Source organism: Tachypleus tridentatus, chromosome 6, assembly GCF_004210375.1.
Source record: "Tachypleus tridentatus isolate NWPU-2018 chromosome 6, ASM421037v1, whole genome shotgun sequence".
In the NCBI taxonomy this organism is placed as follows: Eukaryota; Metazoa; Arthropoda; class Merostomata; order Xiphosura; family Limulidae; genus Tachypleus; species Tachypleus tridentatus.
The window spans coordinates 47,581,098-47,595,952 of record NC_134830.1 but is presented as its reverse complement, the minus strand read 5'-3'; the positions used below and the strand labels follow the sequence as shown (position 1 = coordinate 47,595,952).

Sequence of the window (14,855 nt, the reverse complement as noted above, 5' to 3'; positions counted from 1 at the left end):
CAACGAACAAAATAGAAGTTGCAAAAGACATGACAATATCTTAAACCCTTCATGTCACGTAAGGCAACTAGAAAAAAACAGCACTAAATTATATATTGATAGTTGTTGTTTTGAATTAAGCACATAGCTACTTAATGGGCTATCTGTGCTCTGTCCACCACGGGTATCGAAACTCGGTTATTAGCATTGTAAGTCCGCTGACATACCGCTGAGCCACTGGGGAGCTTATATATTGAACAATTTCTTTTACATTTCACACGATATTACGATGTAAATTTTGTGTCGTATTTATTATTGTTGCTGGTTTTTTAAATTCCAATTTGTTCAGTATTGGTCGTTTTCTTTATTTTCTGCTCCATAGTGGCACAGTGTTATGTCTGCGGAATTACACACTAAAAACCGGGTTTCGATACCCGTGGTGGGCGGAGCACAGATAGCCCATTGTGTAGCTTTGTGCTTAATTCAAAACAAACAAACAAACTTTATTTTCTTCCTTATTTTGGCAAGGGGAATGAAAAAAAGTTCATTGTGTATTACTTAAGTATGTGTACGCTTCGTATCACGGTGTCAGAACATTCGTATTAATACTCATACAATTTTTCATTACTCCGGTATTTCCATAACTGGTGAACTTACTCTAAATACGTGTAGAGGGTGTACGTTAGACAAGTTATAAATAGCTACTCAGGTAACGGATATTAAAAACAGATGCGATGTGAGTGCAGTTATAAAAACATATTTTTTATATTTATACTCAAGAATGTAACGGGTGTAAGCTTTAAAGTTGCATTATTAATCATTAGAGCGTTACCTGTACGTACTATTAGGTTCTGATAATTAGAGCGTTGCTTCCAACTCGCAATCACAACGTTAGTAAAATATGTACACAAATATCTAAAATTGTTAATAACTTTTATACTAAGGTGATTGCTTCTCATGTTTTATACAACAACCTAAACATAATTTTTCATTTTTCGTTTAGAAATTTGAATAAGAAAATAGTTTTCTATTCCCATGAAACGTTTAATAAATAAAAGTAATCGTTATCTAACTATTTAAATTTACTAACACAAAACATTATTCTATTGCTATGAGAAGTGCATGTCGTGGTTTACATTTTAATTTTGCTAATTAGGCCTATTTCACTTACACGATTGATAATAAGGCATAATTTATTACGTACGCAGTCGATAATAAGACCTAATCCACTAATTTACACTTTGCTAATTCGGCTTATTTCACTGCTTATTAATATATTACTATTAATTAATTATTACTATTAATTCACTAGAAATTTGCGTTTTAATTTCCATATTATTTATTTTACTGAACCATTATGTTCAAGTATTTCTTATCGTCTTGTTTTTGGCATTTTGCAATAACCAGGAATGTTTTATTTTAGAAACAGCTACTTGAAGTGCTCTAGTATTTTTGTTTTTTACAGACTGTAATCATATGTAATACTCTGTTTAGCACGAATCGGTTCAGTGCTGTTTCACTAAATCTTTTCTTTTAATCATATAAGCCCGAGAGTTCTGTCCTCACAGTATGTCATCACAGTTGGGAAGTTACCTCTCTGCAAAACTGTGTGTTTCTACAAAGAAAGAAAGAAATCCTCATTTGAAGTTGGTATGGACAAACGTATGGATATTTGTCGTGTTACATGTTGCTGCGTTGGTTGGTTTAGTACTATCTTTGACTGCACCGTGGAAAGCTTGGATTCTAGGTAAGTTCTGTATATAAAATCTAACCAATTACAACTACTGTAAGTAATAGTAATAAACAGCAGTAAACTATGATGATAAAATAATCTCCGATAGTAAACGACAGTAATGTCTAATATGACAGTAAACCACAGTAATCTCTGATATAGTAAATCACTGAAACCTGTAATAGTAAACCACGTAGTCTCAGGTGGTAAATCACAGTTATTTCTGGTAGTAAACAATAGTTTACTTTCTATACTTGTTTAAAATGTGTCTTTTTGTAAGAAATCTTTCGCTGAACTCTACAGATGTCGCTGTTTCTTCCAGGTGTGGTGAGTTCCTATTGCTCCGGACTAGGGGTAACAGCAGGCGCTCATCGCCTCTGGTGTCACAGAACCTACAAGGCCAAACTTCCCCTGAGAATTCTTTTAATGATTTTCAACTCTTTAGCTTGCCAGGTGCATAAACATGAATAGCAACACTTTCAATTGATACCTTACAAGGGTCTGTCGTATCTTGTAATAAAATGAAACAATTATTGATCTGTTATTCTTGTATCGATTAGTTATTGTAAGGGATTGATTTAAGTAATAGTCTTCAAGTATGCGGTTTATATTATTGTAAGAAATATATTTAAGTAATGGTCTCCAATTTGGCGGTTTATATTATTGTCACGGATAGATTTAAGTAACGGTCTTCTAGTTGGTGGTTTATATTATTGTAAGGGATAGATTTAAATTATGGTCTTGAAATTAATTGTTATAAATGTCCCCAGTATCGTTGCGTCATAGTAGATGTATTCCGTAAACACTTTTAAATGAACCAACTTCATAATTATTAATTAGAATTGAAGATAACCTGTTTTTGCTCTTCTTTACAGCATTCTTAAGCAACTTTTTTTCGGTGTGAACTGGAGGCTACAGTGTGAATCATCGCAATTTGTGAAACATACATTATCGGGCTTGTGCTCTATTTTATTATTTTAGAAACCCGAGCCGAAGGGTTTTCAAGGGTCGTATATTAACGTAATTCAGCTCATATGTTTGAGAGAAATTTAGTTCACGTTTTATTGCTGATAAAAAGACATTTTAAACGTAAGATTGGAAGAAAGATCGAGTAACTCGTGCGAACAACCTACTAAGTGATAATTTGGAGTTTATTTACTCATAAAGTAGTTCTTATTACAATTTACGGTAAGATTAGTTTTTAAAACGTCTTGATCTCTGGTGCGATGATTATAAAGTACACCAATTTTTAAGTAAGGAACATTTTAGTATTTAACTGTAGAATTGATTGTATCAGGCTGTTTCTTATGAAATGTCTGATTTTCATGTGGAAATTTAAAATTCGAGTTTTAGTGGCTGAAAAGAGACATTATCGTAAAAGTGTTTGAATAATACAGTTTACTGTCTGGTTCATTTCAAGTTTAATTTACTTTTCTTATTGCGAGAACTAATTCATGTTTTTATTGATTTTTGTCAACATGGATGAATCTGATATTTATGTACTTTTATTGTACGAGTTCAAGCAGCTCTGATATCAATCATACATCTGGTGTTGGTACAGCTAATGAACATACAGCACAGTATTGGTTTAGGTGATCTCGTTCTGTTGATATAAGCCTTCAAAATGAGCCCTGGAGTTACCCCTCAGATAGCCATTAATGAGGAATAATTAAAGACTTTAATTGAATGAGATTCCCAACAAATCATGACAGAACTTGTTGACAAACTTAATGTTCATTATTCAACAGTTTTCCAACATTTTGAAGCAATTCGTAAGGTGAAAAAGCTCGATAAATGGGTATTTCAAGAATTGACTGAAAACCATCAAAGGAAACGAGTTGAAATTTCTTCCTCACTCCTTACTGGCCGTAATAACGACCATGCTTCTTCATAGAATTGCCAACTGTGATGAAAAATGGATTCTTTATGACAATCAACGACGAGTCAGACAGTGGCTTGACTATGAAGAAGCACCAAAACCAGCTCTTGACCCTCACGGTCAGTGTTTGGTGGTCATCAGCAGGTGTGATCCATTATTGATTCTTAAACCCAGGATAAACAATCACAACAGAGAAATACTGTTGTAAACTTGAAATTATGCATCAAACGTTATCATGAAAACATCCAATAGTTAATTGCAAAGGACCCATACTGCTTCGTGATAATGCCTAGCCTCATATTTCACGTGTTACTGTCCAATAGCTAAACGAATTTCAGTTTCAAACTTTACATTATCCACCATATTCACCATGTATTTCCCCAACAGATTATCAATTTTTTAAAATATTTGGACATTTATTGAAGGAAAGAAAACACTTGCAAACCAAAAGTCAATTAAAAGTTACTTCAAAGACGTCATCCTATTAAAGGATGCCCGTTACTTAAAGATGGCATGTATAAACTTACAATTCGTTGACAGAGTCTAAATGAGCTTATTTTGATTAATTAAATTAAACATCAAAAAGACGTGCTTGTTTCACATTTCATTTAAAAATCTGACATTTCAAATGCAACAGTTTGGTAGTTACTTATTCATGTAAATATCACTCCTGAGTGAATTTTCTAGCTAAACCATTTATAATAATATAATCATTGTTCCTAGCCTCGCTAGTATGGTTTAAGTTTTCAAACATAGTAGAAAATTGCTGGTTATACCATTAAATTAGGACATTATCACAAAGTCTCTAAACTTATCACTTTAATATATCTGTCATTTTAATAACGTGTCGTGTATTAAATAAAAAAGTTATTTGTTGACCATAATACACTTATATCGTGTCTACGTAGTCGGCTGAGTTAACATTTGACCTTGACACACTTGTATCGAGTCTACGTAGTCTATTAACTTAACTGTTGACCTTGGCACACTTGTCTGTGTAATTTACTGAGCTAACTCTTGACTATGACAAACTTATATCATGTCTACGTAGTCTCCTATGTTAACTGTTGACATGACAAACTTATATCATGTCTACGTAGACTCCTGTGTTAACTGTTGACTATGACACACTTATATCATGTCAATGTAGTCTATTGTGTTAACTACTGACTATCACAAACTTATGTCTCTGTAGTCTACTGTGTTATCGGTTCATCATCACAAACTTCTACCGTTTCTATGTAGTCTATTGTGTTAACTGTTCATCATCACAAACTTATGTCTATGTAGTCTATTGTGTTAACTGTTGACTATGAAAAACTTATGTCTGTATAGTCTACTGTGTTATTTGTTCATCATGACAAACTTATCTCTATGTAGTCTACTGTGTTTACTGTTCATCATGACAAATGTATGTCGATGTAGTCTACTGTGTTATCTGTTCATCATGACAAACGTATGTCTATGTAGTCTACTGTGTTAACTCTTGATTATGATAAACTTGCATCATGTCTATGCAGTCTATTATGTTTACTGTTGACTGTGACAAACTCATATCGTGTCTATGTAGTCTACTGTGTTAACTGTTCATCATCACAAACTTATATCATGTCCATGTAATCTACTGTGATAACTGTCTATTGTGAGAAACTTATGTCATGTCAGTGTAGTTACTGTGTTAACTCTTCATCATGACAAACTTATATACTGTCTGTGTAGTCTACTGTGTTTACTGTTGACTCTGACAAGCTTACATCGTGTCTAATTAGTCTACTCTGTTAACTGTTCATCATGACAAACTTATATCATATGTATGTAGTGTACTGTGTTAACTGTTCATCATCACAAATTTATGTCTATGTAATTTATTGTGTTAACTGTTCATCATCATAAACTTATGTCTATGTAGTCTATTGTGTCAACTGTTCATCATTACAAACTTATGTCTGTGTTGTCTAGTGTATTAACTGTTGACTGTGAAAAACTTATATCATGCCAATGTAGTCCACTGTGTTAACTCTTGACTATGGCAAACTTATATCATGTCTATGTAGTCTCCTGTGATAACTGTCTGTTGTGAGAAACTTATGTCATGTCAGTGTAGTTACTGTGTTAACTCTTCATCATGACAAACTTATATACTGTCTGTGTAGTCTACTGTGTTTACTGTTGACTCTGACAAGCTCACATCATGTCTAATTACTCTACTCTGTTAACTGTTCATCATGACAAACTTATATCATATGTATGTAGTGTACTGTGTTAACTGTTCATCATCACAAATTTCTGTCTATGTAGTCTACTGTGTTAATTGTTGACTATGAAAAACTTATGTCTGTGTAGTCTACTGTGTTATCTGTTCATCATGTCAAACTTATATCATGTCTACGTATTCTCCTGTGTTAACTGTTGACTATAACAAACTTATATCATGCCAATGTAGTCTACTGTGTTAACTGTTGACTATGGCAAACTTATATCATGTCTATGTAGTCCACTCTGTTAACTGTTCATAATGACAAACTTATGTCTATGTAGTCTACTGTCTTAACTGTTTATTATGAGAAAGTTATATCATGTCTGTGTAGTTTAGTGTGTTATCTGTTCATCATGACCAACTTATGTGTTGTTACGTAGTATTATTTGGTAACTGTTGACTGTGACAAACTTATATCATGTCTGTGTAGTTTACTGTGTTAACTCTTCATCATGACAAACTTATATAATGTCTGTGTAGTATACTGTGTTTTCTGTTGACTATGACAAAATTATATCATGTCTGTGTAGTCTATTGTGTTTACTGTTGGCTATGACAAGCTTAAATCATGTCTAATTAGTCTACTCTGTTAACTGTTCATAATGACAAACTTATATCACGCCTGTGTAGTCTACCGTGTTAACTCTTCAGCATTACAAATTTATATAATGTCTGTGTAGTCTACTGTGTTTACTGTTGACTATGACAAGCTTACATCATGTCCAATTAGTCTACTCTGTTAACTGTTCATCATGGCAAACCTTTATCATGTCTATGCAGTCTACTGTGTTTACTTTTGACTATGACAAATTTATATCATGTCTATGTAGTCTACTGTGTTATCTGTTCATAATGACAGACTGATGTCATATCTACATAGTCTACTGTGTTAATTGTTGCCAATGCAAACTTAAATCATTTCTATGTGGTCTTCTGTGTTAACTGTTCATCACGACAAACTTATGTCTATGTAGTCTACTTTGTTAACTGTTGATTACGACAAACTTATGTCTATCTAGTCTATTTTGTTAATTGTTGATTATGACAAACTTATATTATGTCTATGTAGTCTACTGTGATAACTGTTGACTATGACAAACTTATATCATGTCAGTGTTGTTCACTGTGTTAACCCTTAATCATGACAAACGTATATCATGTTTATGTAGTGTACTGTGTTAACTGATGACTATGAGAACGTTATATCATGTCTGTGCAGTCTACTGTAACTGTTGATTTTGACAAACTTATATTATGTCAATGCATTTTACTCTGTTAACTGTTCATCGTGACAAACTTATGTCTGTGTAGTATGCTGTGTTAACTGTTGACTGTCAGACATGTGTATCCTGTCTAATAATCTACTTTATTATAATCATCGTGTTGGAGGGAATTACTTTCATTTACTTCCATTAACCTCAATTAGAAGTTCACATGTATTCCTCGTGTATTCAAATATTTTAGAGTAGACTCTTCTGTACAAACCTGTTAGGTTAATTATGAAACCTGTGTGAAATACCCATTGTGATCTACACTTATTACTTCATTCCAGATAGAAAATTCAATTAAAAAGATTTCCTGTGCAGACTTTCTTTGTTAACCTAAAGAAGACATAAGAAGGTGGAAACGTTCTTTTGTACTCTATTATAATTAAAGTTTCATATCATCATCCTGAGAATACATTTCGTGTCTTCAACAGAACGATCTTTACGAGTGGTCAAGAGATCATCGTGTGCACCACAAGTTTTCGGAGACTGATGCAGACCCTCACAACGTCAACCGAGGTTTTTTTTTTGCACATATGGGCTGGCTCATGTGTAAAAAGCACCCTGACGTACGAGAAAAAGGACGTACGGTTGACTGTAGCGACCTCTTACGGGATCCAGTAGTGAGATTTCAGAAAAGGTAGAAAACATAAACAGTAATTATTTTCATGTTATCAACAATAATTAGCCAACGTTTAAAGTTATTTGTTTTTATATAGTACGAAGCTACTCTGTTTCTCACAGGGATCAATCACTACATTCTAATTAATCCATTAGGCTTAACGCTGAGCCACCCAGTTTCAGTTAAATATTATACTACTGTGGTATAATGGTAATAACAGTATAAACAGAACAATATTTTAGTAAACAACATGACTAGCTATGATAAATATTACATACACGAATATGTATATATAATCTGTTATTCAGGATTGGTGACTTACTCTAAGAACTTTGTTTCCTTTACTGTGTTGAAGTTAATTAAATAACATTTCTTTATGTTACTGTTTAGTGATATGTATTTTGTTGATGTTACGTCATTATATGTATGTTGTAGATGCTATGTCATGGTATGTACTTTATTGATGTTATATCATGGTATGTACTTTGGTGATATTTTACCAGGTGATATGTAGTTTCCCTTACTTTGTTAATGTTATATCAAATGATAACTAATCAAAAACACTTTAGGTGCGAAATAAAAAGGTACGGCCAAAAAAAGATTAACTGTGCAACTTAACGTAAATTATAGTTGGCATCAAACCGGTAGTTACAGAATTGATAAGAATTATTACAGCAAGTGAGACCGCGTATGTTGTTCGAACTGGGACATGATGGTGGGTGAAAAAAGATACTTAGCCTGGCTAACTAATAGGACGTGATAGTGGGTATAACAAGATACACCGTCTGGCTAACTAATGGGACGTGATGGTGGGTACAAGATGACACACAGTCTGACTAACTGATGGGACACGATGGTGAGTATAACAAGACACACAGCCTGGTTAACTAATAGGACATGACGGTGGGTATAACAAGACACACAGCCTGGTTAACTAATAGGACATGATGGTGGGTATAACAAAATACACAGCCTGGTTAAGTAATAGGACATGATGGTGGGTATAACAAGATACACAGCCTGGTTAACTAATAGGACATGATGGTGAGTATAACAAGATACACAGTTTGGCTAATTAATAGGACATGATGGTGGGTATAACAAGATACACAGCCTGGTTAACTAATAGGACATGGTGGTGGGTATAACAAGATACACAGTTTGGCTAACTAATAGGACATGATGGTGGGTATAACAAGATACACAGCCTGGTTAACTAGTAGGACATGATGGTGGGTATAACAAGATACACAGCCTGGTTAACTAATAGGACATGATGGTGAGTATAACAAGATACACAGTTTGGCTAATTAATAGGACATGATGGTGGGTATAACAAGATACACAGCCTGGTTAACTAATAGGACATGATGGTGGGTATAACAAGATACACAGCCTGGTTAACTAATAGGACATGATGGTGAGTATAACAAGATACACAGCCTGGTTAACTAATAGGACATGATGGTGGGTATAACAAGATACACAGCCTGGTTAACTAATAGGACATGATGGTGGGTATGACAAGATACACAGCCTGGTTAACTAATAGGACATGATGGTGGGTATAACAAGATACACAGTTTGGCTAATTAATAGGACATGATGGTGGGTATAACAAGATACACAGCCTGGTTAACTAATAGGACATGATGGTGGGTATAACAAGATACACAGTTTGGCTAACTAATAGGATATGATGGTGGGTATAACAAGATACACAGCCTGGTTAACTAATAGGACATGATGGTGGGTATAACAAGATACACAGCCTGGTTAACTAATAGGACATGATGGTGAGTATAACAAGATACACAGCCTGGTTAACTAATAGGACATGATGGTAGGTATAACAAGATACACAGTTTGGCTAACTAATAAAACATGATGGTGGGTATAACAAGATACACAGTTTGGCTAACTAGCTGAAACTAATATCAGGAAACACGAAACAATTTTTTATTAGGAGAATATTATAAAATTTAACAAATTTAAGCTGAACAGTTTGCAACAAATAATTTATAATAATTGTTTACTTGTGTGATTATTTTGAAACTTAGAGCTAGAAACTGTTTATCTAGTTTGCTTGGCCTAACCAGTACTTATGTATCCGCACATGCTTTCACTCTATAATTTTGCTGTTCCATATCAAAGTCTTTTATTCGAGTAACGATAAACTAAAAATGGTCTACTTCTACTCTTAGGTAAAGCTGTAGTAAGTATTTCACACCGGTAGCTCACGTAAACGTGTGCAACTATTTAGATCCAAAGTGAGATGGATTTATTCAATAACTATGCATGTGTGGTTTATATTTAGACTAGATGTGACATGTAATTGTGGTTTATAAATATATATCAATATACCAATTTTGATAAATCTCCGTAAAAACTACTTCTGTTTTTCTGCCAGATAAAGGTTTCATACTCCTGTTAATAAGACACAGTGTCCTGCAGGTTATTTTGGCAGCACAACATACTTTACTTACTTTCCTGTGTTATTTCATTTTAACAACAGATTCTACATTCCTCTGGTCATTCTCTTCTGCTTCTGCATTCCGACCATGATACCAGTGTGGTTTTGGAAAGAACGTATTTGGTTCGCCTTTCTCACCAACGGGATCCTACGTTACGTTGTAACCCTACACTTCACGTGGTTGGTGAACAGTGCCGCCCACTACTGGGGAAATAGACCATACAATCGATTCATGAATGCGCGTGAAAACAAGCACGTGGCATGGTGGGCTCTAGGTGAGGGCTTCCATAACTACCACCACACTTTTCCATACGATTACTCCACCAGTGAGTACGGCTGGAAGCTCAATATTTCCACCATATTCATCGACTTGATGGCGGTGTTTGGCCAAGCTTATGATATGAAGACGGTGCCAGTTGACGTAATTCAGAAAACTAAGCTAAAAACTGGAGACGGAACACATACGTTTCAGTCTTAAATGCAAATGTAATAATAACATTAGTAATAAATGACTCTTGTTTATGAAATTGTCGAATAACAACGAATAAGATCCTTTCTTTAAATATATGGAGGGTTTTAGTTCAAACCAACTTTCAACTGTCTGCTACGTCCAAACTTTGATGTTGCAAGTCAATAAACATATATCTGAACCATGATTAAATAATATCCGACATAAAGAAAACAACAGAATTACACAGTAAGAAATACCATGTAACAACTATGACAGTAAAGGTGACCATATGACAACTACGACAGTAAAGATGACCATATGACAAGTACGATAGTAAAGATGACAACTATAACAATAAAGATGACCATATGACAACTGTGACAGTAAAGAGAGCCATGTGACGGCAATAACATTAAAAAGAACCATGTAACAACAATGACATTAAAGATTACCATCTGACAACTATGACAGTAAAGATGACCACGTAACAACTGACAGTAAGGGGATTATATGAAAACTATAACAGTAAAGAGGACCATGTGACAACTATGACAATAGAGATGACCACATAAAACTATGAAAGTAAAGTAGACCATGTGAAAACTATGACAGTAAAGAGGACCATGAGACAGTCACGATAATAAAGAACACCATTTTACAACTATGACACTAATGATGACATCTGATAGCAATGACAGTAAAGAAGACCATATGAGAACTACTACACAAACTATAATAGTAAAGATGGTTCTGTGATAACTATGACAGTAAAGATGACTAGCTGAGAACTGTAACAGTATAGATGACCATATGACAACTATGTCAGTGAACAGAACCATGTAACAACTATGACAAAAAAAGATGACCTGACAAAACATCTCTTGTGAAACTATAATATCCAAATCGTACACTCTTATTTCTAGGTTTCCAATATAGACCTAGTGTACGACGAAAACGGTTTCGACAAGATCATTTCTCACGAATCCACACTGATAGCGAAAAACCGATTAATTGCTCGAACAGAGAATATTGTTCATTCTACAACAAATCGTAGTATTTGCTGACAATCTTTTGAAATGCAAAATTGGCAGAGGTGGGATTCGAACCCACGCCTCCGAAGAGACTGGTGCCTTAAACCAGCGCCTTAGACCGCTCGGCCACTCTACCTATTTAACTTTCTTTTCTTACATCATATATTGTACTACTTTTCGCTCTACTACAATTTCTTTTGTTGTTTTTCAAAAACGCTAGTCATTTTATTCCTCTTTGTGTAAGGTAACTCCACACCCACTTTTTCCTAAAGATTTGCTTAATATGGCAAATCTTTTTACAATTTTGTGAAGTTTAAACTTAATGCATCTACATATTTTAAAGTTTCACTTCCTCAATTTGGTCAGGTTTTCTCTATGAATGTTTCTAAACTATTTATTTACATCTTGCACAGAATTACTTGACGTCAAGAAAGCTTGTATTACGCAACCATTGTTGTGAGCTTTTCTTAGGTAGGCAGAATTCATAAAAATTATTACGTAAGATAAGGCCAAGTCCAGCACACGAGACAAAACCCAATTACTTTACATCGTCTATACAGGATAACGTCTATTTCCATTACTAAATTCAAAAGTAATATATCAAAAACACTTCTTCGGTAATGAGACAATAAGTAACTTGTAAATAAACTTACTTACACAATTGCACAAATCGAATAAGTGAATACATCGGCGATACCTCTCTCTGCTCTCAGTGATAAGACATTTCTGACACTTATTGAATAATCCGAATAATACGCCATTACCTGAAATGATCCAGTTCTCATGACTCGTGTTTATATCGTAAACTTATTTCCAGATATATCACAAACTGTCTACATCATAAGAAACTTTCTAGATATTGTGTCGTAATTACTTGTAGCTACCCGTAAGGATAATCTAAAGTGAAATATGTAGTTTACGGCACTGTGTTTCTTTCAATTCTGTCATTTAACTATTTCTCATTTTTCTATTTCACTGACCATTTTCCTCATCGAAATCTTTCTTCTGGGTTGGCTGTTTACAGAATCTTCATACATTGCGTCTACCACACTTCTTAAGTACAAGCATCTACTTTAACACGACTATAACGTTTATTAAGTACAAAGTATTAGTACAAACGACTGTCAAGCCTCCTTATCTGTATAATATTTGTAACGACCACTGTCTTGTCTACTTTCGTATGAAGACTTAGTAAATAAGAGCGTCACACCTAGTTTTCTAGGTAATTTTAATAAAGACGCCTATAACGTAACCTTACGTAAAAGGTCCTACTATAGAATAATGATTCTCGTAAGTCTTCTTAGAATCGAATGTCTCACCTACATAATGTCAATAACCGAATCGTTTTCGCATCTGTGTTTTGAACATAGATTAAACTGTTTCAGAAAGAACCTACTAGTTCTAAAGTTGTTCTTACATTTGATAAATCACTTAGTGATGAATCGATATTTATATCAAATAATAACTAGAAGAGCGAAATGTTTTTGATTAATTACTGACCACTAATTCCTTTGACGACGTTTCTAGCAACTCATTCTGATCACAGCAACAGGGTAAGTGTGTATCGTCATGTAAATTGAAAGGTCAGATGAAGTATTATACAGTGGTAAGAAGAATATTTTCAACCTCCACGTCGACACACAATTTTGGGAATATTTAACCAAACAATGGAAATGAGTGTTACGCAGCTAAATTGGAAAGTGCGTTCTAGAGATTAATAGTATATCAAATTCTCCAACGGCCGACCTCTCGATCACCAGACAGGCATTATCATCACTACGACGTCCCCAACCTAAGATACAAAAAATGACATAATACCAAGCCTTAAATATGTTATACGTAGAAACAACAAGCTATAAAATCCAGCCTTTAAAAATCAATCACGTATGACAACAGTAGTATAAAACCAAAGGAACTATAGACCAACCACGATAACGAACTACCGTTCAGCAATTATTTCACCACGTCTCTTAAGAATTTAACTAAACACACCGGATGTTGTCTTTGTATTACACGTTAGACACCACGATTTATTGGGTTTTTTTTTGTACTATATAGTGTTATGTGTGAAGGTCAGGAAATAATATTTTGTGACGAAAGAAATTTGTACAACACAAGTACCTTCCATTTGATTTGATCTCAGATTGAAGCATTATTCTATATAGTAGCATATCTTCCAAATGATAAAAGTGTTTTCAAGCCGTTAATTTGTATTCGTCTTTAGTAAGTTATATCAAACCAATCTTAGAGCCTCACTAAGTCTTTAAAAAACAGGTCGTCACTTTTAATGGTGATGTATTCTAACATTAAACGTGCAGTGTAGTTTGCAGAGCTAAAATATTTCTTGTGAAACTATAATATCCAAACCGTGCACTCTTATTTCTAGGTTTCTAATTTTAAATTAGCGTAGGAAACAATCGGTTTCGCCACATTCAACTCTTTTAAAATCACAGCGGTTTGACCAGTAATGCTACGTACGTAAAAAGTATTAAGCAGTTGAAGTGAAATATGTTGTTTTCTGTCTAGGTGTATGCGTATAATGTTTTCTACGGTTTGTGGAGGAAATTTATTGATGTTGATGAAGTATTGTTTTATTTTGTCTAATTCATCGTTAATTTTATCTGGTGAGAATAGTTTAATGGCTGTGTTTATTTGGTTTCTTAGTATGTTGAGTTTTTGTTTGTTTCATATGCTGAGTCCCAAGGAATGTATAGTCCAGTATGGGTGATTTTTCGGTGGATTTCTGTTTTAAATTGTATGTCGGTTCTTGTAGTTTTGAGGTTAAGAAATGATATTTGATTGCTTTCTTCCTGTTCACATGTGAAGTTGATGTTGGGATATATAGCGTTCATGTGATTGAAAAAATTAAGTGTGTGTTCTGTAGATGTGAATCCCGCAACCGTGCCATCTACATATCTGTACCAGTATAGATGTGGATGTAATCCTGTGTTAATTGCTTGTGTTTCATCTTGTGTCATAAAAATATTGGCTAGAACTGGTGATACTGGGTTGCCCATGCTTAGGCCATTTTTCTTTCTTTGTGAACCTGACGATGACCGAAGAAGGTCGAAACGTTGTTCGCTCTTCTACGTAAAATATTTTTTCAACCCTAAACGAGCCGTTTTTGCATATATAGTTCTTTGCAAGTGGGTTTTCTCGACATCAC

General features: G+C 34.2%; 1 protein-coding gene and 1 non-coding gene across 2 annotated transcripts; one reads left to right on the top strand and one right to left on the bottom strand.

The window, feature by feature from the left end:
* Window positions 1-1,331: 1,331 nt before the first annotated feature.
* Window positions 1,332-10,709, top strand: LOC143252415 (acyl-CoA desaturase 1-like). The gene is made up of 4 exons (XM_076504494.1): window positions 1,332-1,726; window positions 2,034-2,164; window positions 7,547-7,752; window positions 10,250-10,709. Exons 1-4 carry the CDS (start codon window positions 1,549-1,551, stop codon window positions 10,683-10,685), a joined length of 951 nt encoding a protein of 316 aa, XP_076360609.1. The 5' UTR covers window positions 1,332-1,548; the 3' UTR covers window positions 10,686-10,709.
* Window positions 10,710-11,743: 1,034 nt separating this feature from the next.
* Window positions 11,744-11,825, bottom strand: TRNAL-AAG (transfer RNA leucine (anticodon AAG)). The gene has a single exon. It is a non-coding gene; the product is annotated as a tRNA-Leu (tRNA).
* Between the last annotated feature and the right edge of the window lie 3,030 nt (window positions 11,826-14,855).

Excerpts from the sequence above, each read along its gene's own strand:
- LOC143252415 (XM_076504494.1), top strand. The coding sequence starts at position 1,549 with ATGTCATCACAGTTGGGAAGTTACCTCTCTGCAAAACTGTGTGTTTCT. Across the intron at positions 1,727-2,033 it reads GTGGAAAGCTTGGATTCTAG|GTGTGGTGAGTTCCTATTGC; the intron begins GTAAGTTCTGTA and ends TGTTTCTTCCAG. Across the intron at positions 2,165-7,546 it reads TCAACTCTTTAGCTTGCCAG|AACGATCTTTACGAGTGGTC; the intron begins GTGCATAAACAT and ends TGTCTTCAACAG.